A 24083-nucleotide genomic window follows, 5' to 3' on the forward strand; every position below is an offset into this window, starting at 1 on the left:
GATGGGCATAGAGGAGGACACTTATGGGGATGAGCACTGAGTGTTATGTGGAAACTAATTTGACAATAAACTATTTGTAAAAAAAAAAAGAAAAAAGAAAAGGAAAAGGAAAAAAAAATAAAAAGAAAAAAAAGAAAACCTATGAAATGAAGTAGTTCAGCAGCTGAGGGTCACCATGCCTTCTGCCCCATGCCTACAATCTCTGTGTTGTGCTAGCTCTCCAGGGGAGAGTGTAGATAAGTAGATTTTTCCTTGGAGCTTCATTCCCAGTCTGAAGCATCTGGCTCTAGCTTAATTGATGGGCTCATTCTTCTCACTTTAAGAGGGCTGTGTGATCTACAACCCTAACCTCCCATTGATCTAATCACCATCATGACACAAGTGATGCAATCAGGCCACTGCTTCCAAAAGAAGAAAGGAGGTTGGAGTGCCCTCCAAGAAGAAGCCACTATACAGCTAATTCCCCAGACACGTGTTAACAAATAACCAACTAGTTCTAAATGTCCCACTAAGACTCTTTGGAAGGTCACCTAGAATAAAAAGGGTCTATAGTCAGAATATTATAATGGTTTTAGCAATCTTTCTATAGTAAAATTCTTTTCTTAATGTTTATTTTTGAATGAGAGAGCATGTGAGCAATGGAAGGGAAGAGAGAGAAAGGGAGACTAGAATCTGAAGCAGATTCTTGGCTCTAGGCTGTCAACACAGACCCTGACTCAGGGCTTGAACCCATGAACCACAAGATCACGGCCTGAGCCAAAGTCGGAAGCTTAAATGACTGAGCCACCCAGCCCCGGCCTATAGCAAAAGTATTATACATTAACTTAACTTCCTTTGTGGCAAGGTGTTTAAGGCTGTTTGAGGATACAGCTCAATTCTGACACTGTCTCTCTGGAGATAGTATCAGACTCCACAGGTTAAGTGTTCAGTCCCACAAGGCTGCCCCTCACTCCCCATTTTATATGCCAATCTCAAGCCCCAGGCTGCTACCTGTGCTTCTGACCTACCAGCTACAGATTGGAAGTTCCACTGACCTCCTCATTTGATTAATTTGCTAGAGCAGCTCACAGAACTCAAGGAAACATTAACATTTATCATTTTATTAAAGGATATGATAAAGCACAAGAATTGATAGCCAGTTGAAGGGATACATAGGGTGAGGGCCCAAAGAAAGGAGCTTCTGTCCTCATTGACCTTGAGGCCTGGCTTGGTAGCACATGGAAACCTTCTGTTTCCCTGAGCATGGACACTCTCTGAAAAAGAACTAAAAAATTTCCCTCTTGGGTTTTTATGGAGGCTTTATTACATTGTCATAATTAACTGAGTCATGGGCCATCAGCCGATTCAACTTCTAGCCCCTCTCCCCTCTCTGGAGGTTTTAGGGTGGGATACTGACAGTTTCAACCCTCTAATCACATGGTTGGTCCTCCTGGCAACTAGCCCCACCCTTGGGTGGGGTCCAAAATTCACCTTCATTACTAACAAGACACCATTTCACTTTTATGTCTCTGAAGCATTCTCAGGAATCTGAGAAATATATTTTGCTCATCTGAATGATTATGTTACATTTCTTATAAGTCATTATATCACATGAAGCCTCTTAGGACCCCTCCCTCACGAGGTGTAAAGTGAAAATGACTAGCACTCAGTAGTTCCCAGCAGTTTTCAGAGAACATGAAGGCAACTGTATGGATTATCTATGGACAGAAAGAAAACAAATACAACAGAAAACAAACAAATCTACAGTCCACATCTGGCTACTGAATGCAGAATTCCAGAACTCCCCAAGAATAGGATCTGTGCAGTTTTGTTACTTCCCCTGCTTAATGACATTTCTCCCGCTCTCCATTCTTCCTGAGGGCTCTTCTAAGCACCACCCCATTCATTCTATCCTGGTGCTTCTTGGTAGCTCTGACCCTCTCTGGCCTCCCAGGCCTGAAGCCTACCTTTGGCTGACATGGCCAGCTTGCCAAGAATGAAATGCTGTTACCAGGAAACTACTGAGCCGGAGGCCTCAGCTCAAAGACTAGTGCTCTCTTGGGCCCCTCAAATTCCTGTGAGGGTGCACCATGGCAACCCTCTGAGCAGAGGCTTTTAAAGCACCTCATATTTCACTCTGTAAAAGGTCTCATTTGGCCAGGCAAACATCATCGCTACTGACGTTGCAGTCTAAACAGGCGTTTTTACTTTTGTTTCCCTAGTATGAACATGCAGGATCAAGTAAACAGACCGTTCCTTTTCGCAGAGACAGAGTGGTGTAGTGGTGAAGTGCAAGGGCTCTGCAGACAGGCTATCCATCCGGCCATGTCCCTTCTTGGCTGTCAACCTGGGCAAGTTGCTTGACCCCTTGCACCTCCATATTCTGCTCTATAATATGGGGATCATAGGAGTACCTACCTTATGGGGTTCTTATCAGGATTAAATGAGCTGGCACATGTCAATGCTTAGAACAGTGCCAGGCACACAATGTCTATCAGTAAAGCTATCACCCTTATTCCTGAGAGTACCTTCTCAAAGAAGAGGAAATACAGTGACAATGTTGTAGAAGGGAGAGCTAGGTATAGAGGGAAAGGAGTTGCCTGGAAAATTCAGGATAGAAGACATTTTGGAGGAAATGGATAAGAGGTTGGAGTTCTCATCTAGAGAAGCTGTGTGATACTTCAGCCATCGGGGGCACTTCCAACTGGGCCTGGCTGGTTGGGGTCCAGAAGAAGCTGGCGCAGAGTCCTGGGAAGCAGCCCAGGCTTCAGGGTCACTTCCAAAAATGGCAGCTCTGAGAGCCAGGCAAAGAGAGAGGAAGACACTGGGTGAGGAGATGGGCTTTGTTTTTTCTACCCGTGCTTGACACTCCTCCTTTCACACAAAGGGTGAACTGTGACAGGGCACCTTCCCCTTTGAATCACCTTGGCAACCTGAATTCTTTTGCTGTCCCGGGAAATTATAAACAAAATAAATACATTGTACTGACACTCTTTGCTTCTGTTTTCCTCCTCAAATGGTACTTTTTAAAGGTGTGAGTGTTGGGGGTGGGGTGCTCTTGATTGTTTTAAATCAAAGACTCCTTCAAAATATGTTTTTCAGGTGTAACATACAAAATATGTAACATCAGGTGAAAGAATCTTAGAAAAGTCAATAAAGCAGGCACAAAGGCTTGGATGTGTTCAGTATAGCCAGCTCTGGTAACCAGGCATGCCATAGAACTTCACCAATTGATCCAAATAATGTAAAAGTTGTTGTTACACAGGAAGGATGGAGGGAGCAAGAGGATATAAGAAGGAAGACGAGAGGAAGAGAAGGAAGAAACTTGTGGGTAGGGACCACTTTATGTGCGTGTGACCAGTATAGCCCAAGCCCCATGTGATCACCATCTGAAAGTTCTCATTAATTTTATCTTTGAATTTTTGTTTTGTAAGTGAAGTTGGATAGGACACTGGCACCGTGGCTCACACAGTACTGCTTCCCCACCTCTCTAGGACAAACTCTCAGCCTCCTGAAAAAGGGTCTAGACACAGACCTGAGGAGAGTCAGGATCAAGCATGTGCTGGGTTGTAGGAAGAAGACCCAGGCACCTGTGAGGGTATGCTCTAGTAGTAAGACTCTCCAGCCCAAAGGAACACAACACAAAATAGCAAATAAAAATCACTGTGCTGTGTCAAGAAAGACAACAAGAAGAAAGGACTGAGCTTCTTTCCTGCCATATAAAACAGGGGGCTCCACATTTTCATTTTGCTCTGAGCCCCACAATTATGAATCTGGCCCTGGTTGCAGCATTTAACACCCACTCAGCTCTCCTCCTGCACCTCAAAGCTGAGAGCTGTGGGGGTCTCCAGCCTTTATCCTGCAAGAGGTTTTAGAACTCATGTCAGCTGTTGTCCCTCATACAGTGGAAGCACATTCCAGGGTTAATGGTGTCATGGCCCGTTGTGAGCCAGCAACAAGCTTAGTAATGGGAAATCCGGAGCGCCGAGTGTGTAGAGACAAAGGAGGGAAAGGAAGAGGAAAGGTGAAGTGAATGAGTGCTGTTCCATGGAATTGTGAAAACTGACTCTGACCCAGAGGTTAAATAAACAGGGTAACACAGTGTGAAGAAGACCAACAGGAAATTTTATGTGGGAAAATATATCAGGAGGTAGCCGTTGAACAGCATTTGAAGAATATCAAAATAGCAGCTTTTTAAAAATCCAACTCTTATTTCTTGCCCAGGTCTCTGACCCTACATGTGGTTCAGCTCTGGGCTTCCAAAACTACACCTTTCCCCTCCTATTTCCTTAATCTGCTCTTCATGCCTTCTAGGGACCTCCATTCTACACATAAGTCCTAGTGCATGGAGTTACAGGGTCTGTGTATAGACTTAATCATAAAATTAAAATGCTAATGAATTATTTGGATTCTTTTATAATCTTTCCAGAGATATCAGGAGAATCTGAGAGAAATGACTCTCTATTGTATGATATAAAATGAGTGCTGATGCATAGGGGCACATGTACCCCAATGTTCATATTAGCACTCTCAACAATAGCCAAAACATGGGAAGAACCTAAGTGTCCATCAACTGATGAATGGACCAAGAAAATGTGGCATATTTATACAATGGAATACTACTTGGCAATGAGAAAGAATGAAATCTGGCCATGTGTAACAACATGGATGGAACTTGAGGGTGTTATGCTAAGCGAAATAAGTCAGGCAGAGAAGGACAGATATCATATGTTTGCACATATAGGTAGATTAGGAGGAACCTAACAGAGGACCGTGAGAGAGAAGAAGGGGAAAAATAGTTGGGGAGAGGGAGGGAGGCAAACCAGGAGAGACTCTTGAATGCTGAGAACAAACTGAGGGCTGATGGGGGAGGGGGAGAGAGAAAAGGGGGTGATGAGCATGGGGGAGGGCACTTGTTGGGATGAGCACTGGGTGTTACATGGAAACCAACTTGACAATAAACTATTTAAGAAAAAAAATTTAAAAGTTAAATTCTAAAAGTAAATAAATAAAATGAGAATCTCTTTCATTGGCCAGTGAAGATTTATTATCATCTGAAATTGCAGGTGATCATGCAGTGTTTTTATTGATGTATTGTTTTATTGATTTTTCAGGTCAATAAAAGATATTCAACACCAGTAATATGCACAGATTTTACTAACCTATTTGTGTAAGCTCTCAAGGAAGAATTGGTAGCTTTTAAGACTAGGGTGGGTTACTTAAAAAAGTATAGAATAGCCTCCTTTCAAAGATAGAATGAAAAGTTTTTTATAGATCTACACAGAGAGATGGACCCAATTTAGATGGTTGCCTGAAGTTCTTTCTCATATTTGTTGATTTCTTATTGATTGTGATCCATTTCCTTTCACGAAGGATTTTTGGAGATTAAATTTCATGCAGTTTGTAGCAATTTGAGCATTACTGGATCATCTTGGTCATCATTATGACACCAGTGAGTACTCATCATGGTCATTTTGTTAACATGAAAATTCACTTTGGGGTGCCTGTGTGGCTCAGTCAGTTAAGCGTCCAACCTTGGCCCAGATCATGATCTCATGGTTTGTGGGTTTGAGCCCCGCGTTGGGCTCTGTGCTGACAGTGCAGAGCCTGCTTTGGATTCTCTCTCCTTCTCTCTCTCAATATAAACAAACAAACAAACAAACATTAAATAATAATAATTGTTAAAGAAATTTTTTCACCCTTCTGGTTTCTCAGGGGTCAACTTCTGCCATAGTTGGTGAAAAAAACAAATAGATTTGATGAACTAGTTATCTAGATAGCTCCCCAACATGTCAATCACACTCGTATTTAATTTAAGTCCTTCTTAGTTGGCTAATGATGGAAGACAATTTAGCTCACATGGGAAACAAAAATCCTTCCAGTGACAAGAGGCAAGTGGGAATTTGTTGGAGGGTTTCATAAAATGTATTTACTTCCATTTTTAGTTTTCTTTTTCTTTTTTGCATTTTTTTCTTTGTATTTTATCTTAACATGCATAAGCCAGGAAGAGCACTGGATGATACATAATGAGCTTCCTTTGACTCTCCTTTAGAGTGGAAATAGAATTCTGTGTTCCGTCATCCTGAGCCACCACCAGGGCCCCTCCATAATCAACTATGATGACGAGAGTGGGAAGACATGTGTGCACATCGCCGCAGCAGCGGGCTTCAGCGACATTATTAACGAACTGGCAAGAGTGCCTGAGTGCAACCTACAGGCTCTGGACATGGATGACAGGTATTCGTGGCAACTTAAAGTGTTCGGAACTAACAGTCATCTTCAAATGTTAATCTTAAAAAAAAGAACATTGTTAAGGGGTTATCCTATATGACTATATCCTTGACTGCCAGTAATATTCACACATGTGCTTCTGACAATAAAAACTGCTCTATTTTAGTCAGGGCAGGAAAAATCATTGTTATGGAGAGAAGTGCTGTGACTGTACAGTATTGTCAGATTTTCCACTTTTTGCTAAATGTTCTCAGAAGGCTTTCTGTATGTCAGCTTCCTGCTATATATGCTCTTTTTATTCTCAACAGTAAATCTTATTTTTTTCTTCATTCCTGGATTAGGTCATAAAGTCTACAAGTTCTTGTTATCCAGACAAGAGCATAAATGAGGTGTTGTATTCAGAACTAGATGTGACTTTTTCAGGTTTTACTTTTTTTTTCCAACCATTAAAAATACATTGATAAAGAAGAAGTAGGATCCAGAAAAGGGAAGAGACTTATCTCAGAGGTAGTTAGCAATGAAAGGAAGACTTGCACCCTCCTCTTTCAAACATGGAACTTTTCATCCGTAACCAACTATTAGAGCTTTTCAATTACACTGCTTATCTAATCTTTGTTTTGGTTAGGCATTGATTCAGTGGAAATACAAGAATAACATAACAACAAACAAGACCATTGAAAATAAGTAAAAGGCTTACATGCTGTAAATGGGTTTTTTGCCCTCTTCTGCTGAAGTGCAAAATTAGCCACCTATTTATCCTGACTTCAGATAAACCACAAGAAGCACCTCCTACTCCCTGATACCTGAAATTCTTATAACACATGGGGAAAACTCTTGAGTTGCACATGAGTCTTAGGACTTGGAGATGGTTAACATGATAACTTTATGTTATAAAATTAAATTGTAGTATAGATCATTGAAAGTAGGCCTTTTCCCAAGGAGAGATATTGATCTTGAGCAGGTAAGACTGTAGCATGACTGAAGTTACATGAGGAGGAAAGATGAATGAGCCAAAAAAAGAAGAAAGCAACACATTTAAGAAAGGAGGCCTGGAGAAAATTTTGCCTCCTTCAAAATTTTCAGAACCAGTTCCAAATAGGATATTTCCCATTTTGCATTATCATACACTTAGCAAAGGCTATCCAGTTCCCCAGGCCTCAGGAAAGAAAGTAAAACCAAGGGTAGGAAAAAAGTACAAAAGATAAGATCCTATGAGAGTTCAAAGTGATACAAAATCTCCAGGAGAATCTAGTCCTGCTCCAAATTTCAACTCACATGTTGTCCAAACTGGCCAAATCCTGCCCTCTGTTTTGCTTTGTTTTGTTTTCTGTAGCCTGCAGCTGTGTCTTCACACTGAAACTGTGAGCTTATCTTTTTTAGTAGTAGAATTTTTCAAAAGTTTCATAGGTATAAGTGCTCTAACCATTTGTAGGAATTGTGACTTCCCTATGCTTCTTCTCCTAGTGGGAAGAAAGTGTTTGAAGCAAAGGGGGGAAAAAAATAAGGCAGTGATTTAAAAAGAGAGATGGGCACCTGGGTGGCTCAGTCAGTTGAGTGTCCGACTTCGGCTTAGGTCATAATCTCACGGTTCATGGGTTTGAGCCCTGCAGTGGTCTCTGTGCTTATGGCTCTGAGCCTGGAGCCTGCTTCTGATTCTGTGTCTCCCTCTCTTTCTGCCCCTCCTCTGCTTGTACTCTGTCTCTCTCTCCCTCAAAATGAATAAATACTAAAAATTATTTTAAAAATAAAAAAATTAAAAGAGAGAAGGAAAATATGCGGGCACTAGTCCTCCTAGATATTAAAGTATTTTATAGGTCTGTAATATTTATTTATTTTTTAAAAGGTTACTTATTTATTTTGAGAGAGAGAGAGAGAAAAAGAGAGAGCAGGGCAGGGGCAGAGAGAGAGAGGAGAGAGACAGAGAATCGCAAACAGGCTCCGTGCTATCAGGATGGAGCCTATTTTGGGTCTTGATCTCAGGAACTGTGAGATTATGACCTAAGCTGAAATCAAGAGTGGGAAGCTTAACCAACCGAGCCACCCAGGTGCCCAGATCTATGATATTTAAAACATGGTGTAATTAGCCTTAAATCGATGGCACAGAACACATAACTCAGAAGTAGCTCATGTAGCATAAGTGTCTCAAGTTTCATCAACCCATGAGGTCATACTGTACTTTAATATCCAACCCATTTGTCTTCAAGAAAGACAGTCCTTTATCAAGTTCTCCTTTCATGTTTCTGGGAATTCTCTAGGGAATGTTTACATGTCCTATAAATCATTCCTTAACTACTGACATCTCTACCAATCATTTCCTGCCCTTCAGACACTACCTCATCAACCACCTCTAATAAATTTCTTCTGAATCATGGACCTGACCCTCCACCTTCACATTTTGATAGTTCCAGCTATCACAGTGTGAGGGTGTGTTTGTGTGCTGTATTTGCAGGAAATTTAGAGACAAGAAAGGAATTACGGGTTAGATAGCCTGATATTGGATACTAGATTGCCCACAAAGGCTCTGTGTGTATTAATTAGGAGTCAATCTATATACTCCCCTTGTTTCTCTGCAGAATAATTTATGTTTCTCCCTGTTCTTCTGGACCTCTTTTTCCACGTTGGTGGCAGAAGAATTAAAACACTCAGTCTTCACAATTGTTGTAAAGAAGTATTTCACATGTCTCCAAAGTGAGTTGTCAGGTGTCCGTGAATCTGATGAGATTGATGCCCAACCCTTCATCTACTGAATTTATTGGTGATACATCCTCTAAACAGGAGGGCATAATCTGGCTGGGGCCTCATCCTGGTCATAATAGATATTGTCTGGAAACCTCTCTCAAGTAGAATGGAATCAGTCACATCTGCCACATATTCAAATAAGCAGGGTGATTGATCACTATATTGAAAAAAAATACGGTCCTATTAAGTGTTTTCAAATTGCTGGCCATAGCATAGCCTGAGGAAGAGGATGCTTGGTTGACAGAAAACACAGTCCACATATGGGGATCATGGCCACACTGGGGACAAGGCTACTCTCCCAGCTACTAAGGCCCGTGCACCTTAACAGAGAGCTCCACCTGAGCCCTTCTCCTTCTAGCCCCTCGGCTGCCTCCACGTCTGAGAGACTGCTTGGCCACCATTCTGCCCAGGGTTCCAGCCCCAACACAAAGCCAAGGAGGAGTTTTCCATGCCTTCCTTTCCTACCTCAGGATTGAGCCTTTCCCAGGGCAATTTAAAAATTAGAGTATTTTCTCCTAGCCTCTTGCTTTTTTTTTCCCCAAGAAAATACTGGTTTTACGATTTAATAAAGGCTTAAATACTGAGGAATATGTATCTACCTTCTGGCTGATGAAGGACTTTGTAAGTATAAAATTCTGAAAGAAACAAAAGTGAAGAGATACTTACATGTGGTTATTAAAACTTTTTTTAATGGAAAATCACTATAAAAATTCAAAGTCAAGTAACAAATTAGAGAAAATGTTTGCAAAAGTATTGGTATCTTTAATATGTAAGGAACCTACATAAATTAGTAAGAAAAACTAACAATCTAACAGAAAAAAAAAATGGCCAAAAGGCATTAAGAGTGATTTCAGTGAGAAGACTCAAATGACAAATAAAAATGTGTTTCAAAACTTCAACCTCACTATTAAAAAAACACAAAAGAAAACAACACTGAGGTGTTATTTTGCCTACCAAATTGGCAAAGGTTTTTAAAGGTGATGATGATAACACTCAGTTTAGGGAAGGGATGGGGCACAGCTAGTAGGGGGAGAAATTGAGTCAATGTTCTTGGAAGACAGTTTGCACTATGTATAAAGAGCCTTAAAATTGCCCATAGCCTTTGTCTCACTACTTCCTCTCCTGGGACATTGTCAGAAAGGCCAGAGAAGGGTACAAGGCCCCAGAATGCTTACAATTGGAAGACTGGATCCATCTCCTGAAGCCCCATCTAATACTTACCATTTCCACACTGTAAATAGCTACACATTTTTCATGCCACATCCAGACTTTGAACAGCTGTCGCCAGCTAAGCACCCTGTGCCATTTCTGTGCCCTGACCCTTGTGCCTTTCCCATGTGGTTCCCCAGGACACCGCTGCACTGGGCTGCAGCTGCAGGGAAGGCAGACTGTGTACAGTCGCTGCTGGAGCTGGGCATGGACAGCAACCTTCGAGACACCAAGGAGAGCACACCCCTGGCCTACGCCCTGTACTGTGGCCACGCGGCCTGCGTCCGACTCCTCTCCCAAGAGAGCAGGTGAGTGCAGCGGGGAGGGGAGGCACTCATTGTTTTCTTCCTCTCAAAAATTTATAAAATTGGATGAAACATTTTCACTTGCCGATGCACAAAGCCAGCAATAAGTTAATATTGTGCTTGCTGTTGTCTAATGTATCGTGACATGTTCTCTACTCTGTGGAGCAAACAATAGTAGTGAGCCCAGATCCATCAGCCTAACATCCACTAGACTTCATTTCTTCTTTCCTTTTTCTCCCTTTCTTCTTCCCTGTATGCCATGTTCTCTTCATCTTCTTTTTTTCCATAATCAGCAATTCTCAAACTTTTTGTTCTCAGGATCCTTTTCCACTTTAAAAATTGGGAACCCCGTGGAGCTTTTCTTTATGGGAGTTATACCTACCTGTATTTATGGCATTAGAAACTAAAACTAATTTTTAATAAAATGTGTAGCTATTCATTTAAAGCAGTAATAGCCCCATTACATTTACATGTTGACATCAATACCATATTTGTAGTTAAAAATAACCTGTTCTCCGAAACCAAAAAGAAAGTTGTAATGAGAACAGCAGAGTTCTGCAAAGTTTTGCAAATCTCTTTGATAGTTTAATAGAAGCATAATGGAATACAGCTATATTCCCACATCTGCTCCTGCGTTCAATCTGTTGCAATACATTGTTTTGATTAAAGTGTCCAAAAAAAATCTGGCTTTGTATAAATATGCAGTTGGAGAAGGGAATATTTCAGTAGCATTTTCAGATAATTGTGGATACTTTTCCTTTGCTATTACACCCAGACTTGACAAATGTTAGTTGCAACGTGGACTATCAGTGTATTGATGAACTTTTTATACTCTGTTGTATTAAAATCCATTAGTCTATCCAGCACTTTAAAAGGGGCTTACAGCCATACAGGATTTTATAGGATCTTGCTGTGGTCATTTGGGAAATATTGGTTCATTTAGTTAGGAATATCTTCCAAATGACACATTGCATTATACAATATTAAAAAATTACACTTGTTAATATCACCACCAGTGTTATTGGAAGAGCCTTATGTATCAGGAAGCTGTCAAGCTTACAATGTGCACACAAGTTTTTCAAAATTCTAATTTTTACTTGAAAACTGGACTTTTGTCATTGGCAGCAATTACTGTCAATTGTTTACCTTGAAATGACAAGCTTATTTTATTCGTTTTTGAGAAACTTTCTACAAATGCCCAATTGCAGATAACCATAGATTGTCTGTGAGTCATAAAAATGGTGTTCCGTGGAAAATGTATCTAGGTTAGCTGGCAGTCAAACACTTACACAAGTGCTTTACCTCAAGACGACCATCATATAGTTGAATTGCTTATGGGTACCTCCTGTTTTGTCAAAACATATATACTGAGAGGTCAATTAATTTTTTTAATTTTTGTAAATGTTTTATTTATTTTTGAGAGAGAGAGACAGCGTGAGCAGGGGAGGGTCAGAGAAAGAGGGAGACACAGAATCCGAAGATAGGCTCCAGGCTCTGAGCTGTCAGCACAGAGCCGGACGCAGGGCTCAAACCCACGAACTGTGAGATCATGACCTGACCTGAAGTCAGACGCTCAACTGACTGAGCCACCCAGGCTCCCCTAATTTTTTTAATGTGTATTTTATTTTTGAGAGAGAGAGAGTGAAAGAAAGCATGAGTGGGGGAGGAACAGAGTGAGGGAGACACAGAATCTGAAGCAGGCTCCAGGCTCCAAGCTGTCAGCGCAGAGCCCAACACAGGGCTCGAACTCGCAAACCATGAGATTATAACCTGAGCTGAACTCAGCGCTTAACCATGAGCCACCCAGGCACCCCACAAAGGTCAATATTTAATAAAATTAATAACTTTTACTAGACATTAATAAGTTAAATGACAATTTTTTTATGTAAGTCCATCGATGCTACCGTCTTGATTTGTACCAAGGAGACCATACTTTGATCCACTATCTCAATTGTACTCTTGGTATCAAAAGCGCCACAGTGAAAAAGGCATGTTGATATTATGAATATAGTTTGAACCTCATAGAACCCCTGGAGATGGTTGGGAATTCCACCCGCAGGGTTTAGGGGACCACACTTTAAGACCCCACTGGTCTAAATCACAATCTGTAACAGAAGGAGGAAAGATGATAGAAGATACTAAAGTAGGATTAGTTTGCACAGGGGCATATTCAATCAAGGTCAACTGGAAGAATGTTAGAAATCCCCTGGGGTAACATTAGGGGTCCAGAAGGTGTGTTCAATAGTTCACAAAGCCTATTGAACGGTGAAAGAACGAAGATAAAAATACATCGTGGAGATAAAGATTCAATTACATACCGTGTGACCTGTAAAGAAAAACACTAATTATATGCAGTCAAGTGGTGATGTTTTTCAAATTACAAATTACAGCATCTCACTCCAAAGAGTAATGTTGCAATCTGGCTTTTATTTTTTTATTTTTTTATTTTTTTTTTACAAATAGTTTATTGTCAAATTAGTTTCTACATAACACTCAGTGCTCATGCAATCTGGCTTTTAGGGCACACACATGGGTCAGGTTTCATCATTAACTCGTACCACAGAAAGCACTAAGTCAATTGTGGCCTCAAAAGAGAATAACAGAATTTTCCAAGCAACAAAAACAGAATGATGCCTCAGGGAAACTCTCCACATAAGAGGAGCCAGCCGGACAACTGCTGACCTTTTTTTCCTTTAGAATTTGCCTGCCCATTGGGCATTGCTCACTTTTCTCCTGCTGCCACACCCGATCCCTGGGACACACACTTCCTCTTGTGCAGCTGTAGCCCAGACAAAAGCTTCTTCTCTTGGTTTCCTTTTTTAAAAAGTATTTTTCAATATGAAATTGAGTAAAAACTTAAAGGAAAACAAAGAACATTCAAATAGCATAAAATGGGCAGGCTTCCTGAGGTAGGTAGTGTCCGAGCTGTGCCCAGATCTTCTGAGATTTGCTTTAGAGAAAGCCTGAAACCATTCTTCTCCCACCTCTACAAGCTCCCCCTGCTTCCAGTAGTTGAAGTCTGAACTTACCCTCAGCCTTCATCTCTGTGACTTAAAACTTATACTCCTACTGATTGTGCTTGAGAAGTGAGAACAGTAATGCTTTAAGCTATTTTCAGCTTAGTTTATCCCTTGCTGAAAATAGACGATCTAGAGGTAAATCTTGAAAGGACAGCTCCTGAGGGACTAAGAAGAATCTAAGAAATAGTCTAACTATGGCAAGGAGGGGAGTAACACAGGGTTTTTGCAAGTTCTTCCACATCACCTTTGACTTGAAAATGCTTTGGGGTGTGGATTACCTGAGACAACCTTCTCAAGCAGATGGAATAGAGGGAGGTAGTTTTTTGGTTAGGGGATTGTGTCCACTTCCTGTCCTCTTACAGAGTCAATGTTATTGTATATTCCCATAGAACAGAGCCTACTCGACCCCTTCCTTCCCAGAGCAGTAGACCCCAGAAGAAGGAGGGACGATTCAACATGCTCAACCAAATCTTCTGCAAAAACAAAAAAGAAGATCAGAGGGCCTATCAGAAGGATCGGGATCAGCGGAGGGGGGAACACACCTCGGAAGTCGATGACATCATCACCACCTTTGACAGCATCGTGGATACCAACTGCCAAGAAGGGCCAGGCGATCAGGTGGCTATGATCGACTTTAAGAAGCGGACCTCAGAGAATTCAAAATACATTTTGCCAGAAAAGAAGCCTCTGGGCCCCAAGGGGCTTCCACCAATCAGAACGCAGAGTCTCCCACCCATCACCCTGGGCAATCACTTCCTGACAGCTTCCCAGGGGCCCACTTCCCATGCTAGCCTGAGCTCTGGTGGTCATCATATGGCCCAGCGATCTCAGAAAAGCCGGAGTGAGCAGGACTTACTGCATAACAGAACTGGTTGCCAGGTGTTGCCAGATAACCCCTGGAGAGGTGATTCTAACCAGCTGTTCTGTAAGGCAGGGACTGCGTCTTCTGACAAGCTGCTGGACAGATTGCTTACCAGTGGCTCTGGTCACCAGGAGGTCTTTGGGCCGCCACATCTTCCTCATCTACATAATCCTTCAGCAGGTATTACCCTTGCTTCCCTCTTCCTCATTCCTAACAGGTTCTCTCCAAGAAATGTTTCTGGGCTGGGAACTGGGGTGACAGCCTGGAAGCCAGGCCCAGAACAAAGTGGATGATTAGGACCAACATTTTTCCTTGAATCCACTGGACTCAAGATCTCTAGGCTATGGAAACATTCTGCTTTTCCCTGCTGAGAGCAATCATCAAGTTAAAGTATGTGCCTTCTTATATTCCCAGCAGATATGTGTAGTGACTGGCAGATTAAAGCAGAAATAGTACTATTTCCAGTAGCTAAGATTCTTAACCAGGGGTAGTGGCAATATCAATTGTGAGGGGCTGATTTGTTTGTTTGATGGCTTGCCTTTAATTCAGTTGTTCAATCCGTATTTGAGACCTACAGGAGCAAAAGTTTGGTGAGGAGGAGGGAAAATGGCAATACCTTCTAGGTCTACAGATAGAAAGGAAACACATTCACATATTAATGGTTCAAGTTTCCACACATACCAAAAGCTTACATTGTAATTCTTCCTCCCGTCTCTTCCCCCAGCCACCCAGTGCCACTCATCCAAAGCCACTGATATTATTTGTTGTTTATTCTTCCGGAGATATTTTATACACATGCGCGTGCGCGCACACACACACACACACACACACACACAATGTATAAGTATATATCCCCCTTTAAATAAATGTATCTCACTAAAGAAGTTGTTTTTATACACATACAAGCATTATATAATTATTTTTTAAATGGACTGCAGGAGATTCTGATGCACACTAGAGAAAGGAAAACATTGTTCTAAAGCAGCTGCTGGAAAACAGCTTCCAAAATTAGTTCATTGCTACAGTATTTTCCTTTCTTTTCAACTGAATTAATTGCTAATATTTAAAAATCATGAGGTATTACATAAAAAAATAGAAAATTCTAGCTTCTCTTGAGAAATTAAAAAGTCTGGCAACACTGAACCCAAATTCCACTTGGTAATAATGGGCTGGAGATTAATACCCACAGTCTCTTTGGACACCAGCTGGACATCACTGTCCCTAGTTCAGCCCAATCCACAACACTCTCTAGTATTTCTCCAAGGAGTGTCAGTGTTCTTCATCAATGTGTTTCTGTTGTTTTTCTCATAGTAGGGTTAAGAGAAAAAGAATGATGTATCTTGAGCCCACATTTCTGTCGAACATAGAAAAAAATGAAAGACAGAGTGCTATTGTATTGTAAGAAGCGGAGGAAGGATGAGGCACCTGAGTGGCTCAGTCTGTTGAACATGCAACTCTTGGTTTCGGCTCAGGTCATGATCTCACGGTTTGTGAGTTTGAGCTCCATGTTGGGGCTCTGAGCTGACAGTGCAGAGCCTGCTTGGGATTCTCTCTCTCCCCCCTCTCTGCCCCTACCCCACTCATGATAGCTCACTCTCTCTCTCTCTTTCTCTCTCTCTCCCTTTCTGAAAAGAAAGAAAGAAACTTAAAAAAAAAGAAGTAGAGGAATATATGTATTTGGAAATGATAACTATTCCTTCCTGTTTAATATGCAGCATGGGCTTGGCTCTCCCCCCTCATTTATGTGTGTCCGGTGTCTGAAACACATGAGGTAGGGTATGGCTCCCCTTATACATATTTACATGTATGTGTGGGAAACAGACATCCTAGTGTCTGTGAAAAACTCCACCCAACATTTTACTTCCTCCACAAAGCACTAAAGTATGTGGTTAGTGGCATAGGTAATGTTGTTTCTTCTGTTCTACAGAAGGATCAGGAAGCAAAGATATTAGCCATCTTCTTTTGATACTTGAGTGGCCTACAGGACCTCAATCCATACTCCTTTCTGGAGTTGGTCCTGTCCTGGCTAATACCTCCTCTTTTGAAAAGCTTTTGAAATTTGTGAAAATCTTGTTCTTTTTCTGTTCCCAAGAGAGCCTCTGTCTTTCCTATCAGTTAGAATTGGGCTCAGCTGCCTCTAACAGAAACCAAAGTAATGGCTTCAACAACATAGAAGTTTATTGCTCTCATAGGAAAGAAGTCTGAAGTAGGTAGTTCCTGGGTGCTCAGTAGCTCCATGATCACCAAAAACCTAGGCTCCTTCCTTCTGCATGCTCCACAGCTTACCATATGACTTCTATTCTTCAGGTTATTTCACGGTCCATTAAGGTTAACCGAGAAGGAGGAAAGGAGCAGAGAGAGGGGAAACATTTATTTTCCCAGCTGAATCAGCTCCCATTTAGACATCATTGCCCATAAGTCCACGTATCCATTTACATCTTATTGGCCAGAACTTTAGTCACATGGTGACACCTATTGGCAAGGGAGATGAGGAATTGCAGTCTTTTATCTCAGGACATGGCTGTCCCTCAAAAATTGGATTTTTGTTTCTAAGAGAGAAGGGAGATTAGATATTGGATAAGGAACTAGTAGAATATGGCATTTGTGCCATCTAAAACTTTCTATATTATTGGAAATGAAATTCAAGAAACCTGGTTTGAAAATTCGCTTCGTTTGCCAGTGAAGCGACTTGAAAAGTCCTGGAGCGGCAGAATAGCAGAGAAGAAGCAAAATTCTCCAAGGGAACCTTAAATAATTAGCTGTGGCTACATCAAAGCATTTATTTTTTCAACCAATGTTGAAAAATATAACTAGGAGCCATTCTAGGCAACTGAGTTGTGATAAGATAAATCTCCCAAGAACCTTCGTTTATAAATGAGTTTGAAAAGATGGATTTGCTAAACTGATTATGCAACTGACTTCAAGATACTTTTCTTATTTTTAGATACAAGATCATAGGGTTTTGAGATGGAAAGGACCTTATTCATTCATGAAATGGTTAGAGTGTCTGTCAAGAGGCAGACTACTACAAGGGCTAAGACATCTGCTTTCAAACTCTGGTTCTGTCACTTACTTGATCTCTCTGGATTTTTGTTTCTTCACCTGAAAAGAATGGGAAGAAATACCTAACCATACCTAACCATAGCGTTGTGTGTTGCTATTAAATTAAAAGAAGTGATACATGTAAAATATTTAGAAAAGTGATTTGAACATAGTATTATACACACACAAACGTATTTGGGTTGTTTTTTTTATTTTTATTTATTTTTTTAATTTTTTAATGTTTTATTTACTTTTGAGAGAGAGAAAGAGAGACAGCATGAGCAGGGGAGGGTCAGAAACAGAGGGAGACACAGAATCTGAAACAGGCTCCAGGCTCCGAGCTGGCAGTCAGCACAGAGTCCGACGCGGGGCCCGAGCCCACGAGCCGTGAGATCATGACCTGAGCCAAAGTCGGACGCTTAACTGACTGAGCCACTCAGGTGCCCCTTGGGTTGTTTTTTAAACTATGTGCCAGACGCTATACTAAGCACTATGCTTTAGTGACAAGCTGGAGATGACCTTGTTTTAAAGATGATGAAACTTCAGTACATTTGCTAGTCAACTGCCTGCTTGCTCTCACCTCTAGGTTTTCCCTCCAGCTCTGTTCTGTCTCTCAGGGAATGACACTTTTAGGGTCCCTTGGAGCTGCTTGAAGGTACCAGGCCAAGTACCAGGAGGCACTGGCTGAAGAGGAATAGCAGGAGAAGGAGGGAAAACAGTGTAGTTGTCCACACTGTCCCTCTGCTTCTTCTAGAAGCTTCCACGGTGATTTGACCATCTCTTGCTCCCTCCACACAGCTCCTCACTCCATAGCTCTGGTCCCCCTAGCTTTGAGGCTTTGGCAATACCATCCTTTCCCCTATCTCTCCATCCTAAAGATGGTTGCTTTTTTTTTTTTTTTTTGCAGTGGCTGGTCTCTGGGTTGTCCTTCTACCCTCTCTTCTGTTTGGCCTCTTAGCTTTTCTATCACCAATAGAACCAACTTTCTCTATGAAATTCCTTCTGTTTCAAAGACCAGACCAGGTCCCTTTTTTCCTGGATGAGCCCTGACTCATTAATCAAGCAAGACAGGTCATCTCTCTGAGCCACAGTTTCTTACTCACCCAGAGGCTGGGACCACTGTGCTTCATGAGGCTTTTTTCAGTTATGATTCACATGGCCTAGAAGAGTTAAAACAGTTTGCCCCAAGTTTTACAACTAATTGATGACATTTTTGTACTTGAACCCAGATCTCCTAAATAGTAAGGTATCACCATGACAATGTACTTCTCTCAAAGTCCAGTTGGGTAGTAAGCTCACCAATTACCCACAGTGTATACTTGCCTCAGAAATGATATTGTCCTCCCCAAAACAAAAAAAGATTTTCCTGCCTTATGGATTTAATTTTTGTGGACATTTTTAACTGAATTTGAAACAGTGTTTTTAGAACTACTGACGCTTCTGGACTACACTTAGGGAGGTTCACTTAAGCAGTTTTCATGTTAGTCTAGGCAGGTTGAAACAGCAGATTTCTACATTGAGCTCCCATATTAGATATGAAAGCCTAATACAGTAAAGCAGTTGGATACTGTAAATCATACCACTGCACCACTGATTTGAACTTGGATAGTCCCTTTTGCATAGGATTTTCTCTTTTTCAGCCCTGGATTTAGTAGAAATAATAAGGGCTAGCTAGCACTGCCACTGTTTGAATTCCTGGCAGCCATTAACCTGTGCTTGCATCAGCAACCCTGGACATTTAGCTGTAACGATTATTGCTTAACAGTCATTGAGGCCTGTCAGCGGGCTAGATGGAGAGAGATGGGTGATGAGGCACTTAACCTAATGAGGAAATTTGGAGCACATCAGCTTAATTCATTGCAAACAGCTTTCAGAGAAAATGGAACAGAAAGCTCTGTGGTGTTTGCTACCAGCCTGGTTATTTACAAGCCTTCGCACAGAAAGCAAGAAAGCGCTCACTTCCCTTCTCCCTCAAAAGAGAACTTCCTTTTCCCTAATTTTCTAAACTATCCTAGCAACAATGCAGGCTCCTCCCTGTGTATGGCTGACCCAGTGACCCCCCTCTGTTTAAACTCATCAAGTGCTACGTCTTTTCCATGACAAAGGCCAGATTCTTGAGTTAGTAAACAAAATCCTCCCAGAGTGGCAGCGCCTCACTTCCTGTTGTGAGCTACTGTGCCTCACAGGCTAATCCTTTCCCCCACCCCCCTTAACAGTTCCTTGAACATCTCTCAGTTCCCTGACAACCCATACCTTTCACTCTGATGTCAATGCCCGTGTCATTCTTACCTTCTTTCCACTTGTGTGCTTGACAGACTTGTACAGTCTTTTAAGAATCTGTTCAAAACTTCTCTGGAAGTCACTCTGACCTCTACAGGAGGTGTGGCTCTTTCTTACTGTGAATCATAGAAGAATAACTCCACCTTGTTGAGCCTCCTGGGGGGCCAGACGGCAAACTGAACTTCGTACTTCCCCTCCGATAACACTGCAGAAGAGAAGTCTTTAATCCCTATTCTGGAAATGAGGAAATTGAGGAATAGAGAGGTTAGCCCACCTGCTAGGCTAGGTCACAGAGCTAAGTGGGAAGTGGAGGAGCAGACATTCTAGTGAGCTCTGTGGGAGTTCAGACACCTCCACCTCTCTGGACCCCTCTTTCCTATGTGATGCCCTTACAACACTGCTCGTGGGCTCCAAAAGTATCTGTTAACCTGTTTTTCTGACAACGTACACTGTAATCTCCTCCTGAGCACCTTGCCTTCTCTTTGTAGTCTAGACTCAGGAATATGGGTGAGCACACAACAGAGGAGCGCTGAATTTACTCAGTTGTTAAACAAAGGAATTTAGTTGAAAGCCTCTCCTGCCTTTTAAGTCTAGGACAGTGGTCCTCAACCTTGTCCCCACAGGGTGGAGGCCCCCTGCAGTGTCTGCAGCACAGATGGAATGTGCACAGCTCCACCTTGTCCTTCAAAACTGAGCCAAATGCCAGCACAGAATGAAGTTGAGCTCTCTTTTCACTTCCCAAATCACTGTCACACCCCATTTCTGCCCACTTCCTCTCATCCTGCGAAAATTGCTTTGGCTGTTAGGGAGGCCGGATGGGTTTTAGGTCAGACAAACCTAGGTTGAAGCCCAGCCTCTGTCACTTTCCATTATATGACCTTGAGCACTTTCAAGAACTTCTCCAAGCCACAGTGTCCTCTGGGATGATAATAGTATCTATCTCACAAGAGAAAGTGATTGTCAGGATTAAATGAGATTATGCTTATAGCATTCAGCCCAGTCCCTGACAATAGCCCAATAAACATTATCCATAATTATCATTATCTCATTTCTTGGTTTTGCAAATTTTTGCTCAAATTCATATATAAATAAGGTATGAGTTGATAAGGGTACTTACTTACTGTAACTACTTACTGTTACTCTATTCAGGAATGTTTTCTTTTTAAGTAATAACTTTTGAAGCTATTTGACCTTTAGGATACAAGGGAATGAAAATATAATATCCACCAGAGAGACTAGAAGTTTTGCTAAGTCTTCATCAAATGCCAGTGCTCAGATTACTGCCCCTACAATATGCCATTGGACTTATTACCTAAGGAGATGGACAGGAGATCTTGGCTAATGCTTTTTCTATTTCCCCTTATCTAAGGATGAGTTGGTCCACACAGAAGAATTAAACCTATAAGCAGCGCTGTAGTTCTGATTCTTACAAGACTACTAGGCAAAAATCAAATGAATACATTCCCCACTCTCCCAAATATCACGTTAAACACTCTACAGAATAAAAATGTAATAATTGCTAATGTTTATTGAGTGTTTACCTTGTAAGCTAAATGCTTTACATTTGTTCTCCTACTTAATTTTTAGGACAAATGAAAAAGAAAGATACAATTATTTTCACCATTTTGTAGATGAGGAAATTTTAGAGAGGGAGCATCTCTGTCCAAGCTAGCAAACAGGTCTGAGCCTGCCTCATTTGGTCACTATTTATAAGGACCTAAATAACTTGGTATTTCTTTCTATTTTCAGATATTTAGATCTATCTCCTATAATCAGTAGTGTGTTGATAAATGTTTAACAGCTGGCTCTCTGGGAGAAAAATCAGTGCTTGCTGATTTCATGGTATAAATACTTCCACCATGGCTAGTGTCGAGCCACCACTGTGATGTCAACCAGCTCATTAAATTCCTGAAATTTTAACCATCGGTTCCCAAGAGCCAGAACACATGGGCCCTCCACAACACTACTTATAGTCTAAATTAGAGAACAGCAATCTCCCAGGTGACTTCACCCAGATCCATCTCCTAGGTCAGTGACACTCAATCCTACGACACACTAGAATCCCTTGGGAACCAATGAAAATCTGATGCCCTCTCCCAGTCCCAGAGATTCTTTTCTAACGGATCTGGGGTTTGCCTGGGGCAACAGTATGTTTTTAAACTCCTCAGACAATTGTTAAGTGTAGCCAGAATTGAGAAACCATGGTCTAGAAGAATATCTCCTCCTTATCTGTATCATTCAGCACAGATTTGACTGATAGGTTGTACTTTATACCCTCTATTTTGCCTTTTTAAACTTTTAAGTTTTACCAAGTGGGTTGTCAACTGTACTTGTTTATGAAGTTTTATTTAAATTGATTTATTTGAGAAATGATTTCTGATGCCTTTTTCTTTCATTTAACTAGTGACTGGCATATAATAAAAACTCAGCAAAGTATAACTATTAATATTTTTGTTGTTATTAGCATCTTAAGTTTAGTAATCTCTAACAATTTTATGATTATCATATCCATTGGATTTTACAATTTGCACTTGGTTGCATCTCAAATTATTGACACAATTATGTTTGTCCCCAGGACAAAATTTTCAGCATCTCTCCACAAACAGACCCCAAGTCAGGGATCTTCCTTTCACCCGGAACAACCTAGCTCCTCTACCAGACCAAAAATGTAAGTGCTGTGAGTCTTCTTCAGCTTCCTTTGCAAGTGTTAACATGTCTAGACACAACTGTTACTTCAGTTTACTTTCATTTTTCAGGGGACCATCAGGCGCCAAAACTTGTAAATTGCAGGAAAATAGAATAGAGACAGTCTTTAAAACTTCATCCAACTTGGTAATGCTTGTTTAAAAAAAAAAAAAAAAAGAGTACTTCCCTCCCTTGAGGAATTTTTATGTTTGGATTATAAAAACAATGACAGAAGTTTATTTTGCTATGTACCATTTAAGGTGTTTAAGAAGGTGCTTTAAAAATTCTTAAGATTGGTCTCTTGACACTGGCTTCTCTGTTGTGATGAACGGATGGAATATGTATCGTCTCTGTACTCAGAGGCTATGGATCCCTAACCAGAAAGGAATAATCAAGTAGATGCTGTTTGCCCATACTGCTTCTTACGTTGTATATTTTGTACAAAAATTTCTCACAGTATAAAATATTAAATATATTCTATTCAGCCAGTGATCTTCAAGTTTGAGTGTACTTAAGTATTACCTGGGGTACTTGTTCTAAAGTAGATTTCTGGGCCCCACACTCAGAAATTCTGAGTTTGTATATCCTCGTTATCTATACAGTGAGATAGGCTCTATTATTATTCCCACTGCAGAGGTGAGAAAACAAGTTCAGAGAGGTTACATGATTTGCCCAACATTATTTAGGTATTAAGTAGCAGAGCTGGGAGCAAAACTATAGGACAATGAGTCAGCTGCATCATGAAAACAAGCAATACTTACTGGATTCTAATTTTCTTCCTTTTCTTTCTATCCCAGCCCACTCATTTATAACGTGTATGCAGGCACGCAATGTGCTATCCCCTCAACCCCCCACCATAACCTCTTAATCAGAGGCTGGATGATTTAGGGGCTGCCCGGTTCAGACAAGTTCCTTAACCTTCAATTTCCTCCTTTAGCCTCTAAGAGTAGTGCCAGCCTGGTAATGTTGTCGGGAGGATTACATGAAATAATAACATAGGGAAAACGCTGGCAACTATTTGCAGAGAAATAATATCCAATATGTCTTTTCTGCCCCAGGCTGTTTGGAAGGGACCAATCAAGAGCTCTAGGATTCCTTAGGTAAAATCAGTAAACCGCAGGGTCTTCGGGTCTTTGCCTAACCCTGTCATTTTGCAGATGAGGAGAGGGAGAGGTGGAGGTACATGTCCAAATTCACACAACAAATCAGTAGCAGAAACCAAAATCCATTCCTCTGCTTTTACTGATTTGTGTAAAGTGAGAGTTTTGGATGGTGTGAATTCAATCACTGGATAAAATTCAAATCTGACCTTGTCATTAAACAGAAATGTACTCACAAAGACAGCTAATTAAGTAGCCAGTCAGCCTTGAATCCTGGTGGGGCTTGGAGAAGCCAGAGAGGGAATTTTCTTTGGCGGAGCCCAGGAGCTTTGCTCTTGCAATTCAGTTTAAGGAAGGAAGAGAAGATAAAGACTTTGATCAGGTTTAGCTCTGTGAAAAAGAAATGGAAAGCTACACAGTGCTTTTCCTAACAGAAACCTGAGAACCTTCTGAGACTCGCATAAAAGTGCAGTACTAATGTGTTGGGGCTCATTTAGAGCATTGGGCTGACTTGGCCATCAACAGCTGCTCCACCCCAGGAAAAGAGAGCTCTGCCAGGAACATACAGCCCAATCATGTTTTGATCAAACTTGGCCTTGTCTTGTATTTGTGGGTGTTTGACAGCCCTGAT

At 41.2% G+C, this 24083-nt stretch overlaps 1 protein-coding gene across 1 annotated transcript in view; it reads left to right on the top strand.

Moving 5' to 3' along the window:
- ANKRD55 (ankyrin repeat domain 55) overlaps positions 1-24083 on the top strand; it is an 88148-nt gene that overhangs the window by 63454 nt on the left and 611 nt on the right. Inside the window, exons 7-10 of the mRNA XM_039244532.1 lie at positions 6032-6216; positions 10299-10466; positions 13873-14525; positions 22243-22335. Coding sequence (XP_039100463.1) covers positions 6032-6216; positions 10299-10466; positions 13873-14525; positions 22243-22335 — 1099 coding nt within the window. The remainder of the gene's footprint in view (positions 1-6031; positions 6217-10298; positions 10467-13872; positions 14526-22242; positions 22336-24083) is intronic.

Source organism: Hyaena hyaena, unplaced genomic scaffold (assembly GCF_003009895.1).
Source record: "Hyaena hyaena isolate Hyena2069 unplaced genomic scaffold, ASM300989v1 scaffold_241, whole genome shotgun sequence".
Classification (NCBI taxonomy): domain Eukaryota; kingdom Metazoa; phylum Chordata; class Mammalia; order Carnivora; family Hyaenidae; genus Hyaena; species Hyaena hyaena.